General features: G+C 50.3%; 1 protein-coding gene across 3 annotated transcripts in view; it reads right to left on the minus strand.

Annotated features, from left to right (window-relative positions):
- Positions 1–20,624, minus strand: part of PPIL2 (peptidylprolyl isomerase like 2) — a 332,508-nt gene that overhangs the window by 281,332 nt on the left and 30,552 nt on the right. For 2 of the 3 annotated variants that reach the window (XM_085636442.1, XM_085636443.1), the window contains 2 exons: positions 20,475–20,537; positions 18,596–18,647 (listed from right to left, as the gene is read on the minus strand). In XM_085636442.1, the coding sequence (XP_085492568.1) occupies positions 18,596–18,647; positions 20,475–20,537 (115 nt within the window). Of the gene's footprint in view, positions 1–14,448; positions 14,537–18,595; positions 18,648–20,474; positions 20,538–20,624 lie in introns of those variants that run through there. The other variant, XM_085636445.1, reaches the window with a different exon arrangement.

The raw sequence follows: 20,624 nt of genomic DNA on the forward strand, positions 1-20,624 counted from the left end.
AAACACGTTGTCTCTCGTCATTACATCAACTAAATTGAATATGTTTGTCAGTCATTGTATAATGATTTATTTTGTTACTAATATATTAAATACATATTATAACAGACCTTCATAATTATCCACCCATGTCTTGCATGTACTGAAATGTGGGGTATTTTAGTGAAGTCCTGGACTTACATTAGTTACACATACAACACACACCACAAGTCTTGAAAAGTGCGCTTCCGTTCTGTTTTCTTAACCTCTATTACCAAGCGCTTAACCGCGCCCACCTCAATGACGCTTTAGTATCGATTAGTTACAGTAGACTCAACACGACAGCTACCCCGCCTCTCCCTTTCATACGGCATCGTGCCAAAGCGATCACGTGGGCGGCCCCGCCCAAGGAGGCTCTGTGTGTCCTAGTCTCCTCCTCAGTGACGCTAACGGCGACGCCCCTTACACTTAGTTTTACTCTGCGTACTGGACCGTCGGGGGGGGGGGGGTTAGTTTGCGGCAAGATCTTCGGGGCAAAAGAAGGTTAGCAATCCTGGGTCTGTAACGTTCGTGTAGAGTCTGCCAAGCCCCACCCTTGTGTCCTCGCGAATCGTTAAGAGACTTGTGACTGGTTTGTCGGTCATATCTGTCGCCCCAGTTTGTATTTGTCTCGACGTTTCTTCTGCATATATCGCCCTTCTAAATAGCGGTTGACAACCACCGCCGACCCGTCTGAGACAGCTACGTCACGTAGGCAGTGACACCTTTAATCACCTTTATCTCCGCTAGTACAAGGGCTTAGTAAAGCACGGCCTCTCCCTGCAGCTGGCAGTGCCACGGTGTGTATCTGCTGTGAAGCACGGCCTCTCCCTGCAGCTGGCACTGCCGTGGTGTGTATTTGGTGTAAAGCACGGCCTCTCTCTGGGGCTGGAAGCGTCACAGTGTGTTTTTGGTGTGAAGTGGCGCCTCTCCCTTAGGCTGGCAGTCACAGTGTGTATTTTATGTAAAGCACGGCCTCTCTCTACGGCTGGCAATGTCACAGTGGGGTTTTGGTGAGATTAAGCTATCGACATTGTAAATAACAATGCCGTTTCTTTAAATGTTTTAAAAACAAAAACATAAACAAGAATAATGTCATGAGCAATGCCAACAGCTCTAACTTTAACAATGCCGAGACCATTGCATTGTAAATGCTTGTTTTATATAAACCATTGGCCTAGCGTGCAGTTATTGAGTGTGTGAAACCATTTGCTGGCTGAGTGTGTACAACAAATGCTTTACACTGTCCTCTGATACTGCCTTACTGCTCGACCAAGCTACCACTTTAGAGAGCAAGGTTATATCTAACTTTAGCCTCTGCCAAACCTCTGGGGGCTGTGGACTCTGTACACCCTGTACCTATTAGGGAAAAGTATATACAGAGCCACTTTCTCACAGTCTACAGAGCATGGATGTCAAAGAGCTGGAAACCGAATCGTCTAAGACTAAAGTGCTCCGCACTAAGGTAGATCCCCCTCTTTCTAGGATAACATCTCTCCTCTGTCCATGAAAACCACCCTATTCCGGCCAAGGCGGTCCAACACGTTAAAAGCAGGAGAGATCAGGAAGTACCCTTCGGAAAGCTGCCAGCCACCATGAAAAAAAAAAATCCTCCACCTGAAACGTCAAGGCGTTCCTTCTCTTCCTAAAAATGCCACTGCCAGACTTCTACACTCTTGTCATGTCACCCAGCATTTGTGGTCTCAAACGAACTTAGAATTAATATGCATTATGCATACATCAGTTCTTCCAGTTTCCCCATTTTTCCTGGAATGGAACTTGTCGCTCAGTACCTCTACTGTCTCAAAATTCCCAGTGATTAAAGTTAGTCCAGGGGATTTCAGCATAGTGGCCTCCGAGCTCTTGAATGCCCACCCTCCCACCACATCTTAGGGTATCATTCAGAAAGACTCCATAAAAAAAAAGCACTGGCAAAACCATTAGGTTTCACCAACGAAATGGGGGGGAAGGCAGGAGCAAGCAACACAAGGAGGGAGGAAGGAACACGGAGGGAGAGAAGTACACAAGGGAGGCAGTTGAAAGACACACTCTAGTAGAGAACCTAAACAGAAAAGTCGTTCCTAAAAAACAAAAATGGGCAGTGTAAGGACAAGTAATGTGTCCATCCTCATGGGGGTGGGGGGAACAAACACAAGAAGAGGATGGAAGCATACAGCAACTGACCAATAAGAAGCAAGCAAATGAGAGAGTGACAATGAAGCCAACCAATGGTAAGCAATGGGTTGCGTCTAAGTCTATTGTTGAAAACCAAAAGGTCTCACAGACCTAAAAAAGAAATGAAACATAGAGATTGCTTTTTACATGGGATCTCTCTGTTACAATCAATAATTGATGCCTTTAACTAACAGGGTCAAGAGGCTACTGTGCGCTTGAGCAAAAGAAACACTGGATTGGTGACAGATGATCCGGTGTTTGGTTAAGACGCAGTCAACGTTTGGATCTGCAATCAAGAGGGCCCAGCTCAGAGCGCAGGCAGGAAAGCTCTTTGTCGGTCTTCAGGTCACAGGAGCTTGGATTCCTAGACTCGGACCCCGTCTGTAAGAAGACGGACAACGCTGCGGAGGGGCTGGCGAGATGTCCTTTCCTAGAACGATGTCTAAGTCTCTACGGTAGACAGACGATATTCCCATAGTGGCTCCAGTGGGCCCGTCGTTTAGGTTCTCTCTGGTGGCTGTTTGGAAAGCCAGACCCACCCAGAGCTCTGCTTTATTTCTAGACTCTGAAGTCAACAGTCGCAGGACTGGGCGCGATGGTGTGTGCATTGCAGGTCAAGGGGATGTCTACTTCTGGTCCTGTTGCCTGGAAGACCAGCCACACAAGGAAGTAGCGTCAGGATTCACCTACACGGGAAGAAACCGACCCTAAATAGAGGCATGAGCTGATGACGCGTCCCCTCCTTCCCCTGCGACCAGATGAAACAGGTTTCAGGGAGCATTACGTGCAGGCTGGAAAGTCCAATGTGGACAAACCAAGGCTTCTCAAGGTCAGGATGGACCGTACCCTTCACCGAGCATCCATGAACCACACCCGGCAGGCACACACGTATCCGCTCTGTACAGGTCCAGGCATTATGGAGACCAGGGAGCCCAGTTGTGGAAGAGCCTGGAGGCAGTCTCCGCACAGCTGTACAGGGAAAGAGGCTTGAACTGTTACTGTGCCACCACTCTGCCAGGGCTGAAGGGCAGGAGAGACCTCCATTCAGAGGGGGGATACACTGTAGATGTCCACCATGATCCCAACCCAGTTATGATGTTCAACAAAGCAAGGGTGCACGTCCGGTGGGCTCCCTTGACTGTCATATCTAAAGATGGAGCGGGCCTTGCAAGGCGTGCAGAGAACGGCCGGACCCAACAGACCGCACCGACCCCACACAGCAGGCATGATTCCGATCCAGCCTGTCCTAGGACAGGTACAGCACGGTAGCCAGGCCTCCTTCTAAGTCATTAGCCATATTCCAGGTTGCCAACAGCTGGCATGTAAAGACTGGATTAAAATATACTCTGACCAATGAGATGCTGGCTCGAGACGCAAAGGGACCGGCCCGTCTCACTCTGCGCAATCTTAGAGCAGAGTCGGGTTTGGACAACATGATTTTGGAACAAGAACCTTATCGTGGTTTTATCTGCTGTGACAGAGACAGAACTCTGCAGTCAAGGAGCCCCGAGTCCCCCAGAGCAGACATCCCACCGGTAGTACCCTAACGAGTCACCGGGTTTATCTTTCCCCCTTGTACTATTCGCCCCAAACGCTGAATGGAGCATTTCCACCAAGCTGCCCCAAACTCTACCCCACCCTTTCATTCGAGACCCTGACCACGCAAGACTCCGCAGCGATTGGTCCCAACCATGCTTTCCTCCCGCCCCACACCCAACCCCATGTCCACTCTGCCAGCATCAATTAGACACTTCAGGGAAGAGTAGGGTGGCTCTCTCAGGCCTCAACGCTGGCACTAACCACACAGTCCTAGAGGGACCCTGTATTATTAAAACTACCCATGAGACAGCGCATGCTCCGGCAGCGGCTTCCAGCGCCTAGAAGTGGCCTCTATCCGAGCTCGGGCCTTGGCGGTCCATCCGATCCCAGGGAGGCGCCGGGATCGAGAGGACAGAAACCTCCTGGCATCAGTGAGGGAGCTATAAAGGCCTCTGAACCCCGAGAGCCTGGAATCACTTCTACCCTCCCAGTAGCTTGATACACACAACTGAGGGGGTTCGGTCTCTATCACACCCGAGTCAGACTCCCCGGGGGCTCACGTCGAACGGGCAGCCGTTGCGGACACTCCTGTAAGCGATGCCCCCACGCCCGAGTGACCTCAATCACAGTGTCTCTGCGTGTGTAATGTCAGCGCCCCCAGGCACTGGGATCAGAGCGCACACGCCGCTCCCACTGGGCGCTTTACAGGTTTCAGCCTCCCCCACCTGCGCCCCACGCACCACGGGGACAGTCAGAGGCAGCTGCCGGGTGACACTGCGCCAGCGCCGTCTGGAGAGAGGGCAGCCCTGGATCACACTGAATAACTCATTATCCCGAATTAAAGATCCGAGATGCCCACGTCATCCCCTGTCACGCGCACGACGCACGAGCCATCACTGCCAAAAGATGACCACGCATCCCCCGTGGGGGCTGCCGCCGCTTCAGCACCACCAGGGTGGCGAGTGACGTCACCAGCAGGGATGCGAACACGTCCATCGGCTCCGTGAGAACAGGGTCCGGATCAAAAGCACTTCAGCAGACCTGGAGCCCGTGTGCACGTGTCCATGAGAGTCACTTAGACCCCCTGGGCTCACATGTACCTTATGTGGAGAGCACTGCAATCCGAGAAGGATCCGGCCTTCCTGGGCCTACACTAGACACCCCCTGAAGTCTGAAATCTGGCAAGGATCCGGCCTTCCTGGACCTGCACTAGACACCCATGATGTGAAAGCTGGGATGGATCTGGGCCAGAGGCGCAACTAGAGCCAAATTTCGGGGGGGGGGGGGGCTGAGCTTTAAGCAATTGGCAGAGTGGAGCTGCAGGGGCTCTTAGAAGGGGTGAAACAACAGCGAGGCCTCATTAACATGCAAATGGTCGTTTAAAGACCTGTGAAGTGCACGGGTGCGGCTAGACACCCCAATGCGTGAAATCTGGCACTGATCCGGCCGTCCTGGACCTACACTAGACACCCATGATGTGAAATCTGTGAAGGATCCGGCCCTCCTGGACCTGCACCAGACACCCCCGAACTCTGCCCGTAGTATCTGCACATTGCGAACGTAGCTGAAGTACAGCAGTGCCAGCATGATGCCAGAGAAGCCCCCTACTCCAAGCTTCTCATGTGCTCTTCCCCCGAGTCAGACACAGGCTCTGTGTCAGATCATTGTGGAGTGCCCATGATGCCAGGGTCCAGGCAGTGAAGCCCCCACTACTCTAAGCTGCCCATGTGCTCTTCCCCGGTGTCTGAGAGTCAGACACAGGCTCTGTCAGATCATCCTGGAGTGCCCATGGTGCCAGGGTCCAGGCGGTGAATCAGCCCACCGCTCTTCCCCTGTGTCTGAGAGTCAGACACAGGCTCTGTCAGATCATCATGGAGTGCCCATGGTGCCATGGTCCTGGCAGTGAAGCCCCCTACTCTAAGCTGCCCATGTGCTCTTCCTCTGTGTCTGAGAGTCAGACACAGGACACAGGCTCCGTCAGATCATCCTGGAGTGCCCATGGTGCCAGGGTCCAGGCGGAGAATCAGACCACTGCTCTTCCCCTGTGTCTGAGAGTCGGACACAGGCTCCGTCAGATCATCCTGGAGTGCCCATGGTGCCAGGGTCCAGGCAGTGAAGCCCCCTACTCTAAGCTTCCCATGTGCTCTTCCCCCGAGTCAGACACAGGCTCTGTGTCAGATCATTGTGGAGTGCCCATGATGCCAGGGTCCAGGCAGTGAAGCCCCCACTACTCTAAGCTGCCCATGTGCTCTTCCCCGGTGTCTGAGAGTCAGACACAGGCTCTGTCAGATCATCCTGGAGTGCCCATGGTGCCAGGGTCCAGGCGGTGAATCAGCCCACCGCTCTTCCCCTGTGTCTGAGAGTCAGACACAGGCTCTGTCAGATCATCATGGAGTGCCCATGGTGCCATGGTCCAGGCAGTGAAGCCCCCTACTCTAAGCTGCCCATGTGCTCTTCCTCTGTGTCTGAGAGTCAGACACAGGACACAGGCTCCGTCAGATCATCCTGGAGTGCCCATGGTGCCAGGGTCCAGGCGGAGAATCAGACCACTGCTCTTCCCCTGTGTCTGAGAGTCAGACACAGGCTCCGTCAGATCATCCTGGAGTGCCCATGGTGCCAGGGTCCAGGCAGTGAAGCCCCCTACTCTAAGCTTCCCATGTGCTCTTCCCCTGTGTCTGAGAGTCAGACACAGAACACAGGCTCTGGGTCAGATTATTCTGGACTGTCCGTGGTGCCAGGGTCCAGGCGGAAAATCATCCCACTGCTCTTTCCCTGTGTCTGAGAGTCAGACACAGGTTCTGTGTTAGATTCTTCTGGAGTGCCCATGGTGCCAGGGTCCAGGCGGTGAATCAGCCCACCGCTCTTCTCCTGTGTCTGAGAGTCAGACACAGGCTCTGTCAGATCACCCTGGAGTGCCCATGGTGCCAGGGTCCAGGCAGTGAAGCCCCACTACTCTAAGCTGCCCATGTGCTCTTCTCCTGTGTCTGAGAGTCAGACACAGGACACAGGTTCTGTGTTAGATTCTTCTGGAGTGCCCATGGTGCCAGCCCACCGCTCTTCCCCTGTGTCTAACTGACCACGAGTCTGAGATGGGCAGAGGAGGACACCGGGGCAGCTTCAGCGAAGACTGATGCATACCTGGGGGCCCCCAAGGGCCCGATCGCCAAGCCCTTTGGTTATGATCTGTCCAAGGACTCATTCCCTCTACCGAACGGACCCTGCATAGAAAGGAGGGCTGTCCCGCCTCATGTGAGACTGACTGCTCTACACCTCTCAGAAGGACTCGGCACTGGCAGACCTGTCTCAAAGGCCTGACTGCTCTACACCTCTCACACGGCTCAGGACTGGCAGACCTGTCTCAAAGGCCTGACTGCTCTACACCTCTCACACGGCTCAGGACTGGCAGACCTGTCTCAAAGGTCTGACTGCTCTACACCTCTCAGAAGGACTCAGCACTGGCAGACCTGTCTCAAAGGTCTGACTGCTCTACACCTCTCAGAAGGACTCAGCACTGGCAGACCCGTCTCAAAGGTCTGACTGCTCTACACCTCTCACACGGCTCCGGACTGGCAGACCCGTCTCAAAGGTCTGACTGCTCTACACCTCTCACACGGCTCCGGACTGGCAGACCCGTCTCAAAGGTCTGACTGCTCTACACCTCTCACACGGCTCCGGACTGGCAGACCCGTCTCAAAGGTCTGACTGCTCTACACCTCTCACACGACTCAGGACTGGCAGACCTGTCTCAAAGGTCTGACTGCTCTACACCTCTCACACGGCTCCGGACTGGCAGACCCGTCTCAAAGGTCTGACTGCTCTACACCTCTCACACGGCTCCGGACTGGCAGACCCGTCTCAAAGGTCTGACTGCTCTACACCTCTCACACGGCTCCGGACTGGCAGACCTGTTTTCTAGCTGATCTTGGTGCAGACAAACGCGTGATTTCGGACTCGGATCGAATTATATAGACCCAGCTGGTTTGTTCCCGTGATTAAGTGTCACTCATACGGCACTGCAGAGTTACACACCGGTACAACACGACAAAGTCACACATTAACAAACTAATCATTTGGCAGCTATGACTGAATGCTCCTGGGGACTGTGCTCAGTCGGGGGCCTGCGCCTCTAACATCTCGTAGCAGATGTCTGACACTACATAAACCAAACAAGCATTGGCGAAGCCAATCAGCCTGCCTTATGAAAGAAAGCGCCTTTTACGTGCCTAAACCCATCAATGACACAGTCATCATACATGCACTCAGTCACTCATTTTGCCACTGATGTATGCGTTCTTCCATCCATTAACTCATTCTTACATTCACTCATTAACCCAGCCACAATAAGACACACACAAACTAAATAACATATCCAAAATAAATTAAAAGAAAACAAGTAGAAAAAAGAAAACATGCAGCTGTCTAAACACGGTGGGCATATGCTTGCAATAACAAAACGAAACATAGCGGTGGAACTCCCATCTTGTAGTCGGATTGTGCATAGTCCATCGTTGTTTCAACGTGTCAACAATGCCGCCATGTTTAGAACCAATGTGTTGGACTCCTTGGAATTGTAAAATAAGGATACACTCTGGACAACAGCATTCCACAATGGTTGCCTGCTTTAGAAGAAGAGACCATGCGGGATGCAGCATACTGCAGATGAAATGAGTGGTACCCAAGCGCCCTACTAGCACTGCCTCGAGAGCCCTAGATTCTGCTTAAGAACATTTCTAATAAAAAGAAGAGACACAAAGAAATGCAAAGGGGAACTATAAAATGGCAACTAAAGGACAGGCCAACCAGCCCCGACACTGAAGCGGACAGTTTCAGGTGGATGTACACATGTGATGAGGGGATGCGGACATTCACAGGGCAAGAAAGCCATTGATGGATGTGCAGCGAACCATCCCCCACACAGTACATTGTCAAGGATAGAAGCAGCTTGTAAATAACACCCAGACAGACCAATGGCAGAACAGAGTTTTGTTTATCCTGGCAGACAACTAAGCTGGTCACTAATCCCAAAAAGATTCTAGCAAGACTTGTTACAGCAAATCTTCTATTCTATGCCTGGGGTCTGGCAGAGGGAGTGCCTACCACCAAAATCATCCTCTACAAAGATAATCTGAGAGATTTCAAGTAACAAGATACCGGACTGTGGGTTTAAGGGCCAAAACCAACTCACGCCTACGGTACTGAGCGTAAGCCTTTCTGCCAGGCAACCACCTGGCATAAAGCCATAACCTTTCGAAATTACAGTTCTCCAAGCAAAATATTCCCTCTCCTAGGATGGTCTGACAAGCTTCTTACAATGGAAAGCTTCTCTACCCATGGTCTGTCGGAAGGGGCAACAAAAGCCAAAATCCCCTTGCGTACTCTGGTAGTCTGCAAGATTCCACGCAACAAAAGGTCCATCTGTAGCTTTAATACAGAGGAAAAACATTCCATCCTTGAATGACTATTGCTAGACTTTTCACAATCCCCGTCAGACGTATCATCACTTTTCATAAAACAATGAAGCGTAGAACCTTTATCGATGCATCTTCACCATAACCAACTCAGACCGACTGTTTGGCATCGATTGTCCCCACAAGGCAACCATGAGGTATACTGTACTAACTTACAAATGTGTAGACAATTGCAGCTGTTTAATAAGATAAAAGCCTTCCTAATGGAGCCGAATAAGGATTACCATAGTGCACAAGTTCACGCCCCATGTTATTTTGGGGAGGGTCACCTACACCAAAACCTTCGCCTCCTGCCGTAGATTCCATGTCAACAAATCCTTCTCTGCGGGCGGGCTTCATACGGAGTAAAGCCAGCCCACTCCTAAATGGATGGAAGTGAACATATTCTAATACACGTCAGGCCTACAGCCTTTATCATAACATTTCACAATAAACAGATTCGGCCTATAGAGAGGATCATTGGCTTGCCACAATTGCCAGCTCTGTCCTGCTGTACTGAGTACAGGTGTTGCCACCACCCAAAAAGTGCAAAACAAGCATTTGTTTTCTAAAAGCACACACATTTGGCCCAATCAAATCCTGCGCTCGGCATGTGGGCGGAGCCTACGCCCCTCTAACGGTAGTGCTCTCAAAGCTCTTTTTGTTTATTAAACCTAAAAATCTGAGATACGTCTCCCACGATGAGTTACCACACAGCGCCACCCAGTGGCAGCTTCTGAAAATCCTGTCCAGGTCTGAGAGGTGAAGACGCATGTCTTTGATTAAAGTTTATATTGCTTTTAGCCCTAAGCCAAGACACAAAAGGCAATGTTTCCCAGGAGCCACAACAAAGGCGAGACACATTTGTTCATGTTGTGGGTTTCTCGTTTTACGACGGTATCCATCTGTCTGCGAACTCCTGGCTCCGTATGATCCATCTAGGCACATGCTCAACTCGGTTAGTGCACCCAGCTTCAGACCAGGACTCGAGTTAAGACATGTTTGCATGCACGGCGCTTATGTCCCTCAGAGGACATAAAGAAATAGAAGGGAGACAACGGAGTTTGTGCATCACTCACACAAGTCACTTAAAATGACGGTAAAAATGCACAAGTTGGGGGAAATGGAACGAGTATCGGGGTAACATTTGCGGTCCCCCACAGGAGGAAACGCTATTAGACGACTCCGACTAGCCAAGGTGTATACAGGAGACAGTAATAATTTGTATTTTGATGTGGGCCAAGAGATGGTTGCGAAATGTTATGACATAATTGCGAACAGGTCCTTGATGTACGAAAAATGGCTGAAATTTTGAAGATGTTATGTATGTAATGATGAAATCATATGGTATTGCAGATATTGTTGAAATTGAAAATGTTAATAAAAATATTTAAAAAATGCACAAGTTACTTTTTGCTTTCTCCATGAAAGGTTCACCGGTTCTCACTTCGATATTTAGCTGATGTGAGCATTTTTACTTTACATTTATCTTGTTTCCTTTATTCTATTTATTGTAATTGGTTTTAAATGTAAACAATAAGCATAAGGCCGGAAGTGCTACACGTTTATTGGCAAAACTGGTCCCAAACTGCACACCGTCTCTTAAAAGAAAGCAGATTTTGCTAAGTAACTTATGTACTAACAGGCAGCATTACAAAATCACCATTCGCAGGGGTGGTGGGAGGGTCGCACACCATCTAGTCTAATAAAAAATGGTATTGTATTGTACTGTATTGTAAGAGCATTTATATAGCGCTTACTACCCCTGACGAGGCGTTGAAGCGCTTTTCCGGATAATAGTTTGGCATGTTACCTTTTGCGGCCTCTTGAGATTGGATGAAAACATGGGGACGGTGGACTGCAAGGACAGCAGACTAGCATTCCTAAATTAGATTTTCCAAATGAAAAACTTAAAATAAAAAGAGTTTGCCATTTAGAAAAAGATAAGGGGTAGCTCACACTACTCCCCCGAGACTTGCAACACGATTCGCCAAGCGAAAGGGGCTGCAAGATGAATCTTCGGCCTCACCAGAAAGGATCTGTTAGGGCTTCTTCTAACTTGGCTTCCAATCCAGAAACATGTTCTATTCAGGGGTCTCTCCGTGGCTGATCAGGCATTTTACGTATCAGGGTCTGTCTTTTTGTAAAATACATTTTTAAAAAACCATGCCCGCCCGTATTTTGAGTAATCAAAACATTTGTGTTCAATATCCCCAAACCCAGAAACGCCAGGCTGGCGGCGGCCTCTGGGATGGCTCCCTCTGGAGATTCGGGAAATGCTTCATTCCAAATCACGGATATTGTTGAAAACTTGGTTATTTAAGCAACTTTCTTGACCCTTTGAACTGATTTCTATCGTCACAGTCTGTAGCCCATCACAGTCTTTTCTGTAGATTTATTGCTGCGAGCGCCAAATGCCCCTTGGCCTTGCGTTAAATACATTAGTTTCAAATTCATATGCAGTGAATGGCTGTAGCAGCAGCAATGAGACAGACGTGGGGCACAGGCCTTCTTACTATGCGCCCGAATAGGGGAAAATGTGTACTGGCTCTCCCGACCTAAAAGAAAACCAGAAAATAAAAACACAGCATGTGTGAGGGAGAGAAAAGAGACACATGGAGGGAGTTTAACAAATGACTTGGTTCAGCCGATTTGACTCTTGCAAGATGGCGGCTTCCACTGCGAAACCCGGCGACCTTCTGCATGTACACACCTGTTTCCAGGTCCTGCTGGCCGACACCCGTTATTTGCCACAGAAGGGGGTCCTGAGTAGGTTCGACCTACAATCAGCGGAATCTTCCCACACTTTCTTTCCTGTGCTGTGGCTACTTGAGTTAGCAACGGGAAGAGGCCTTGGGCTACTACTGAGCCCTATCCGCAAGCCACCTAAGAGGAGTCCAAAATGAGACGACGGGGAACGTTTGCAGGGGCGGCTCCTCCATGTGGGCGGAGGAGCGTCGCTCACTGCCTTCTGGCAGTGCGAGAAGCAGAAACATTAAGTGGCATTATAAATACCATGTTATGTTTCTGCTTCTCGCACTGCGAGAAAGCAGAAGGGTTTGGTTGGGGCAGCCGGGTCTGCTTGAAGGCAGGGAAGGAGGGGATAGTCCAATGCTGCAAGCCAAGACAGTTTGGTCGGCCCTCTGGGGCCGACCAAATCAGTCATGCACACACTCTGTTTTCTCCATTGAGGCTGCATGCAGTCTACATGGAGAAAATTGCCTCTCCATAGACGCCTGTGTGGTTGGCGTCCCAACCAATCACAACGCTGCCATTGCAGCATTGTGAATGACTTGGGGGAGGGGGGAGGCTACCTGCTTCCTGTTCCGCAGGACCCGGCTAGAAGCTGAAACGGCACAGGACCCAGGAAGGTAAGTTTATTTATTTTTTGTAATTAACGTCCCCCATGCACGAGTCATGCCGGCCACGACTGAAGGCTAGCCTCTGAAGTCAACAGAGCGGCAAGAAGATGCACAACTCTGGAACAGGAGTAATAAAGAGCTGAACAGGGCAAACACTCCACGTGGCTCTAGCTTCTTGCCTGGACCAACAGCGGGGCACCATTATTGGCCCACTGAACTAATGCCAGGTCCCCATAATTTGTCCAATTACTCAGAAAGCTTGCACACCCTTGTTTAAAGTATTAAGGACGGAGTTAAAATTTGGCAGTCGCAGGTTTGGGAATCGGGGCGACACAGTCATTTACTCAGGTGACTTGACTGCATCTCGCCCGCCAAATTATGAAAGGACCACAGAGCTGGTAGTCACAGCTTAAAGCGCTGCCAGGAACCGTCGTCACAGCGGCTCCTGTCGATGCTTTTTGCCATGTGACGTACAGTTCAGTCAAGCATGTGGAGCACTATGGCAAACTGTTTTCTTTTTTCTTTTTAATAATAAATAATAATAATCCCGAGGCAGGATTCTCTTTTTGGAAATAAAATTATAAAAAACAACGCTCCCCTCTTCTTGAGAGCCTGAGGGGAGCGTTTTATAGTTTTCACCAGGGTTTTCCTGCCGGTGACAGGAAGTGAAAACGGACTTCTAATCCCACCCATTTAAATGAGGTGGGCAGAATTAAAGGTCAACCTCTCATAACCCTCACTCTGTCGGGCCGTCGGAGGGGTTTAATCACGGCAGAGATGGGGTCGTCTCCATTGTGATTAAACCAAAGGGCTGCCCGCATTCAAAACAGGCAGGATGGACCCCAGTCTCAGTCAGTAGTATGCATACTCCATTGTGACCGAGCATCCATACCGCCAAGACATCAATCAGGTCTTTAAACTGGACCTGGAGTTTCAATCTCTGCTTGGTTTCTTCTGTCCCTCCAGACTACAACTGGGACAAAGTATGGAAAGGCTGCGTGAACCCATGCAGCTGTGACCTGTTGGGAAAGGAGGATCCCTGCATAAGGTGCTGAACAGCACATGTCTGGGGAAGCACACCTGCATAAGGTGCTGAACAGCACATGTCTGGGGAAGCACACCTGCACATGCCTGGGGAAGCACACCTGCATGAGGAACTGAACAGCACATGGCTGGGGGAAGCAGACCTGCATGAGTAGCTGAACAGCACATGCCTGGGGAAGCACACCTGCACGAGGAGCTGAGCAGCACATGCCTGGGGAAGCACACCTGCACGAGGAGCTGAGCAGCACATGTCTGGGGAAGCACACCTGCACATGCCTGGGGAAGCACACCTGCATGAGGAGCTGAACAGCACATGTCTGGGGAAGCACACCTGCACATGCCTGGGGAAGCACACCTGCATGAGGAACTGAACAGCACATGGCTGGGGGAAGCAGACCTGCATGAGTAGCTGAACAGCACATGCCTGGGGAAGCACACCTGCACGAGGAGCTGAGCAGCACATGCCTGGGGAAGCACACCTGCACGAGGAGCTGAGCAGCACATGTCTGGGGAAGCACACCTGCACATGCCTGGGGAAGCACACCTGCATGAGGAGCTGAACAGCACATGTCTGGGGAAGCACACCTGCACATGCCTGGGGAAGCACACCTGCATGAGGAGCTGAACAGCACATGGCTGGGGGAAGCAGACCTGCATGAGTAGCTGAACAGCACATGCCTGGGGAAGCACACCTGCACAAGGAGCAGAACCATACATACCTGGGGAAGCACATCTGCACAAGGAGCTGAGCAGCACATGCTTGGGAAAGCACACCTGCACATGCCTGGGGAAGCACACCTGCATGAGGAGCTGAACAGCACATGTCTGGGGAAGCACACCTGCACAAGGAGCAGAACCATACATACCTGGGGAAGCACACCTGCACAAGGAGCTGAGCAGCACACGCTTGGGAAAGCACACCTGCACATGCCTGGGGAAGCACACCTGCACGAGGAGCTGAACAGCACATGTCTGGGGAAGCACACCTGCACAAGGAGCAGAACCATACATACCTGGGGAAGCACATCTGCACAAGGAGCTGAGCAGCACACGCTTGGGAAAGCACACCTGCACATGCCTGGGGAAGCACACCCGCATGAGGAGCTGAACAGCACATGTCTGGGGAAGCACACCTGCACAAGGAGCAGAACCATACATACCTGGGGAAGCACATCTGCACAAGGAGCTGAGCAGCACATGCTTGGGAAAGCACACCTGCACATGCCTGGGGAAGCACACCTGCATGAGGAGCTGAACAGCACATGTCTGGGGAAGCACACCTGCACAAGGAGCAGAACCATACATACCTGGGGAAGCACACCTGCACAAGGAGCTGAGCAGCACACGCTTGGGAAAGCACACCTGCACATGCCTGGGGAAGCACACCTGCCAGAGGAGCTGAACAGCACATGTCTGGGGAAGCACACCTGCACAAGGAGCAGAACCATACATACCTGGGGAAGCACACCTGCACAAGGAGCTGAGCAGCACACGCTTGGGAAAGCACACCTGCACATGCCTGGGGAAGCACACCTGCACGAGGAGCTGAACAGCACATGTCTGGGGAAGCACACCTGCACAAGGAGCAGAACCATACATACCTGGGGAAGCACACCTGCACAAGGAGCTGAGCAGCACACGCTTGGGAAAGCACACCTGCACATGCCTGGGGAAGCACACCCGCATGAGGAGCTGAACAGCACATGTCTGGGGAAGCACACCTGCACAAGGAGCAGAACCATACATACCTGGGGAAGCACATCTGCACAAGGAGCTGAGCAGCACATGCTTGGGAAAGCACACCTGCACATGCCTGGGGAAGCACACCTGCATGAGGAGCTGAACAGCACATGTCTGGGGAAGCACACCTGCACAAGGAGCAGAACCATACATACCTGGGGAAGCACACCTGCACAAGGAGCTGAGCAGCACACGCTTGGGAAAGCACACCTGCACATGCCTGGGGAAGCACACCTGCCAGAGGAGCTGAACAGCACATGTCTGGGGAAGCACACCTGCACAAGGAGCAGAACCATACATACCTGGGGAAGCACACCTGCACAAGGAGCTGAGCAGCACACGCTTGGGAAAGCACACCTGCACATGCCTGGGGAAGCACACCTGCATGAGGAGCTGAACAGCACATGTCTGGGGAAGCACACCTGCACAAGGAGCAGAACCATACATACCTGGGGAAGCACACCTGCACAAGGAGCTGAGCAGCACACGCTTGGGAAAGCACACCTGCACATGCCTGGGGAAGCACACCCGCATGAGGAGCTGAACAGCACATCTCTGGGGAAGCACACCTGATCCCAGGAAGAGAAACACAAGACTTAGATAAATGGAAGGTCTGCACGAAAAACCTCAACAGACTCAGGCCACCCAGAATCCAATGGATGCCCGAGGTAAAGCTGATCCTGAGCAGCACGAGCATGATTGGGTTACTAAGGCTGCCCAGAATCCAATGGAAGCCTGAGGTAAAGCTGATCCTGAGCAGCAAGAGCATCATCTGGGTCACGCAGGCTGCCCAGAATCCAGTGGAAGCCTGAGGTAAAGCTGATCCTGAGCAGCACGAGCATCATCTGGGTTACTAAGGCTGCCCAGAATCCAATGGAAGCCTGAGGTCAAGCTGATCCTGAGCAGCACGAGCATCATCTGGGTCACTCAGGCTGCCCAGAATCCAATGGATGCAAAGCTGATCCTGAGCAGCAAGAGCATCATCTGGGTCACTCGGGCTGCGCAGAATCCAATGGATGCAAAGCTGATCCTGAGCAGCAAGAGCATCATCTGGGTCACTCAGGCTGCCCAGAATCCAATGGAATCGAAGCTGATCCTGAGCAGCACGAGCATCATCTGGGTCACTCAGGCTGCTCAGAATCCAGTGGAAGCCTGAGGTAAAGCTGATCCTGAGCAGCAAGAGCATCATCTGGGTCACTCAGACTGCCCAGAATCCAATGGATGCCCGAGGTAAAGCTGATCCTGAGCAGCAAGAGCATCATCTGGGTCACTCAGGCTGCTCAGAATCCAACAGAAGCCGGAGGTAAAGCTGATCCTGAGCAGCAAGAGCGTCATCTGAGTCATGGAGCGGCATTGCCATCCATGATCACAAGAGCCATTCTCCGCCTCAAAAAGCTAAGGAGGGAGTCAGCCTCCATACCTCCAGTGTGGTGGAGGGGGGTGAATCCACTGGCTGATGGACGTCATTTCGATTCCAGAACCGTTTGAACAACTTTCCTAGTCTGGAAAGTTCTAAAGATGGATATTTTCTTTCTTCAAAAATGTAATTAATCTGATACCATCCTCAGGTAACTGGGCGGGTAAATTCCTTTTATGCAGGCTCTCCTCTGAAAGCTGCCTATTACAAACCTCTCACAGCAGATAAGGCGCGTCTACCTACAAGGCAGCTTGGTCGCACTGTCAGCAGGATTCTTGTCCAGACATGGTGCAAGGCTGGCAGCAGGACAGGAGGCAAGCAGATCCTTGCCCTGCAGCGGAGTCCTCTTCAGCTGGACTGAGGTACAGCTCCTTCCTTGGCCATGAGGGACCACAGAATACAGTACTGGTCAAGCTGGCAGGTGCTTATGCTATAGTATACAACCAGCTGCCCAAACAGCACTTCTGCATAGTTCATAATTCAGGGGGCTCCTCCAGTCAAATCCTGTATGGCCACTGCATGATCAGCTCATGCCAAGGGCATCAGGCACAGAAGTAGATTCACCTCAACCAGAAGGTTAGCATTGGTAAAAACCAATAGGTTTCGTTTATGCAAAATCTATTGGCTTTATCAATGTTTTATTAGACATGTTCCACAGCGGCACATGCTGCTGTGCAACATGGCTTTAAGAGAAAATAAATAAAAAAATAGGTTTAAAAAAAAAAACACCATAAGAGCTTTTTTTCCCTGTAAGCTGTGTTGCACAGCAGCACGTGCCGCTGTGCAACATGTCTAATAAAACATTGACAAAGCCTTCTGTGCAATATGTCTAAAAAAACATTGGGGGCTTGACAAAGCAACACGAGAGAGGTTTAGGGGGAGGAGAGAGGGAGCAACAACACAATGGACAGCAGGAGGGGGAGGCAAGCAACAAGAGGGAGGGTCAAGGGAGCCAGGTTGGGGGCAAGAGCCTGGATGGTGGGAGGGGCGCGAGCCACTGGCTGGAGACAGGAATCTGTACTTGATCCATGCTCCACGGCAGGGACAAACACTGGAAGCGACTGAAGGAAGCAGGCGGCACTGACCAATAAAAAGCAAGGAAATGAGTGATGCCGAGCCAACCAGTGGTAAGTGGGGGTCTCTAAGCCCATTTTTTTGTTTACAAAAGATTTCACCAACAGCACATGCACTGTCTCAGGCGAAACTTAAAAAGGCTTGTGCTCTCACCACTGATCACACTACCACCACTGCCAGTCCCAGGAAGAGAGAGCAGGAGCCATCGCTCAAAAAGGGGTGCACTTTGGGTGACCCCTCGACTGCAGAGCACTTCACCGGGTTCTCAGCCCATTTTAATAAGGTGGACCTCGGTCAGCTTGCATGATTATCAGGATCACTGGGCTACAAATCAAAAAAATCAGAGACTGCACATGGAAAACAAAATAGGGCAGAGCCCTGAAGAGGCTTTTCAGCTCCAACCAGCGCCAACGCCTGGTAACAGCACCGATGGGAATCTGTAGCGCTCAGGACCAGAATCGCTGTCACCGGCATTAGGTCCCAGGCACTTCATGCAATCATGCGGTCTGTGTTCACATTCACTATTGAAAGTGTTTACCTCCTGTGACTAGCTACTCCCCAATAAGCCTCATGCCACTGTCTGCTCTCACCCAAGGATACGAACTGGTTCCCATCGACCCTTGTTGCAACTGGCTGCTCTTACCCAAGTGCATTGCATTGTTTCTATTGAACCCTTTTGTGGCTTGATGTCTTCTTTACACCTTATACTAAAACCTCCTGCTAACTTCACCCGCCCAGGACGGGCTGCTGCCATGGGAATAAAAGAAGTATTTCCTACTGACCTCTCCTGTGATTGGGTTGGTTCCATATTTTTTAATCCAAGGAACAATGCTCCTGTTGAGAGAAAAAAAGTGTTTTTGGTTATTAAGTCATAGATGAGATACCGGTGAAGCATTATTGGGGACATGTGGGAGATGGAATATCACATTAGTGAGAATAAGGGACCAGCATGGACTCTACCCCTCTTGAACTGTATCAAGTTTATAACTTAGAGCACAACCTAGAAGGCCTTCAACGCCAGCATGCCAGGCTACCTAACCAAAACACGTGTAACCTCCAGTGACCAAAGAACCCCCCACAGCCAGCCCACCGCCCAAGCAGAATCCCAAGGAGCCAAAAATACAAATACATGAACATGCAACTTCTCATGTTAGTGGCCAAAACTCTAGACTCTTAGACCTTCCCTCCTTCAATTACACACAAACCACAAAAGAACAGACTATTGCTGTGCTCACAATTCCTTCACACCCTCGTCATTTCCGCCTCCTTGGGTCACAATGTGGTCCCCACTCTTAATACTGCTATCATGAATGTCTCAGAGGGTCCCTGAACATGGACTACGTTGCAAACTGCTGTTAAATTAATGCTTAAAGTTGAATGTTTTAACTGTAAATTGCTCTCAGGATCACAGTGACTCGAGAGAGCGAGAGGTCATGAGCCGGTGGAGGCGGGTGGACAGGGTTAATGCTCACGACAATTTTCTGATGACCTAGTGCTTCCTTGTATGATGACCGACTCGTATACTTGGTTCCAAGTACAACCTGCTTTGATTGTTATTGGGCTGGTAAGGGTTCCAGCTTGAGAAGACTGTATACTGTCTCTCTGTAGCTGCCTCGATATGTAACTGTCGCGAGACTATGTATGGCGCTGTAACCTCGCACTGTAGGTTTTTTTTTGTTCTTTTAATTAACTTGAAATCAATAAAAACAGTTTTAAAAAACTGTAAATTGCTATAAAGTGTGTATTGAGCTTCCACCCTCAATATCTCTGTACTCCATCGAACAAACCATGACAGACAGATTTTCATTCTATTTCGCCAATCAACAGCAATCAAAAAGAAATACACAAATGACCAGATCTGGACAGTGGTTTGGGGTGTGGTGTCCTCATAAGTTTGTGGAAGATCAGCAGTTAAGCAGGACTCGCCAGGGCTCGTAGGAACACCACACTCCCAAAGACAAATATCAAAATGTACCGCATAATTATTTTAATTCTTGAAGAGTTTCTTTTTCATATCTGAAACAATAATACATGAAAAAGGAGTGAGGCATGTGCTCCTCACATAATGTCTGTAAAGACGTCTTTTGCAGCAGTAAGAGGTTACGGGCAGTGTCCTGTGTGGGTACCATCAGTTACCATGGAGAACGCTGGTCTACAGAGGGGTGAATTATTAGCACTTAAAAGGGAGGTTTTGACCCGTATTTTCTTAGGTCGCATTGCACATTTTATGCTGCCGCAGTCAAACTACAATGGTAGGCCTGAAGCCATGCTTTGCACGGTCATTATTGTTGAAAGCACAATAAGTGCTGCGGTCTGCTAGTGACATTTAACTTCTAGGCACTAGAAACATTGTGTACCACATAGTGGGGACTAATACATGAAGGTTAAATATACCAATTCGGACTATGCCAACGCAGCTATTTTTAAAGGGGTGCACAGGCTCGTCACAGCTGTTTAGCAGGGGTAAAGTGCAGAGAGGTTTAAAGTCAGCAAAAATGGAAGGTCCAGCAAAAGATAAAAAACATGGAGTTACCCTGCAGAAAAGGCTATTTCCTACAATCCCCATAGTACCTGTAACCCCCTATATGAAACAGCATCTGGCATACTGAGCAACTAGAAAAGTGGCAACAATATTTAATCCGAACTATAACAGCAACTTACAGCAGGTCGAAGACGAGCCCATCTGGAGTGCACATTGGGTATTCGAAGGGCTGCAGGGATAAACTGAAGGGGAGAGTTAGTACAGAGACCACCAGTGTTCAAGGCACATGGCAACGGGCACACATGGCTATAGCGCCGCAAGGAGGTGGT

Source organism: Triturus cristatus, chromosome 11 (genome assembly GCF_964204655.1).
Source record: "Triturus cristatus chromosome 11, aTriCri1.1, whole genome shotgun sequence".
Classification (NCBI taxonomy): Eukaryota; Metazoa; Chordata; class Amphibia; order Caudata; family Salamandridae; genus Triturus; species Triturus cristatus.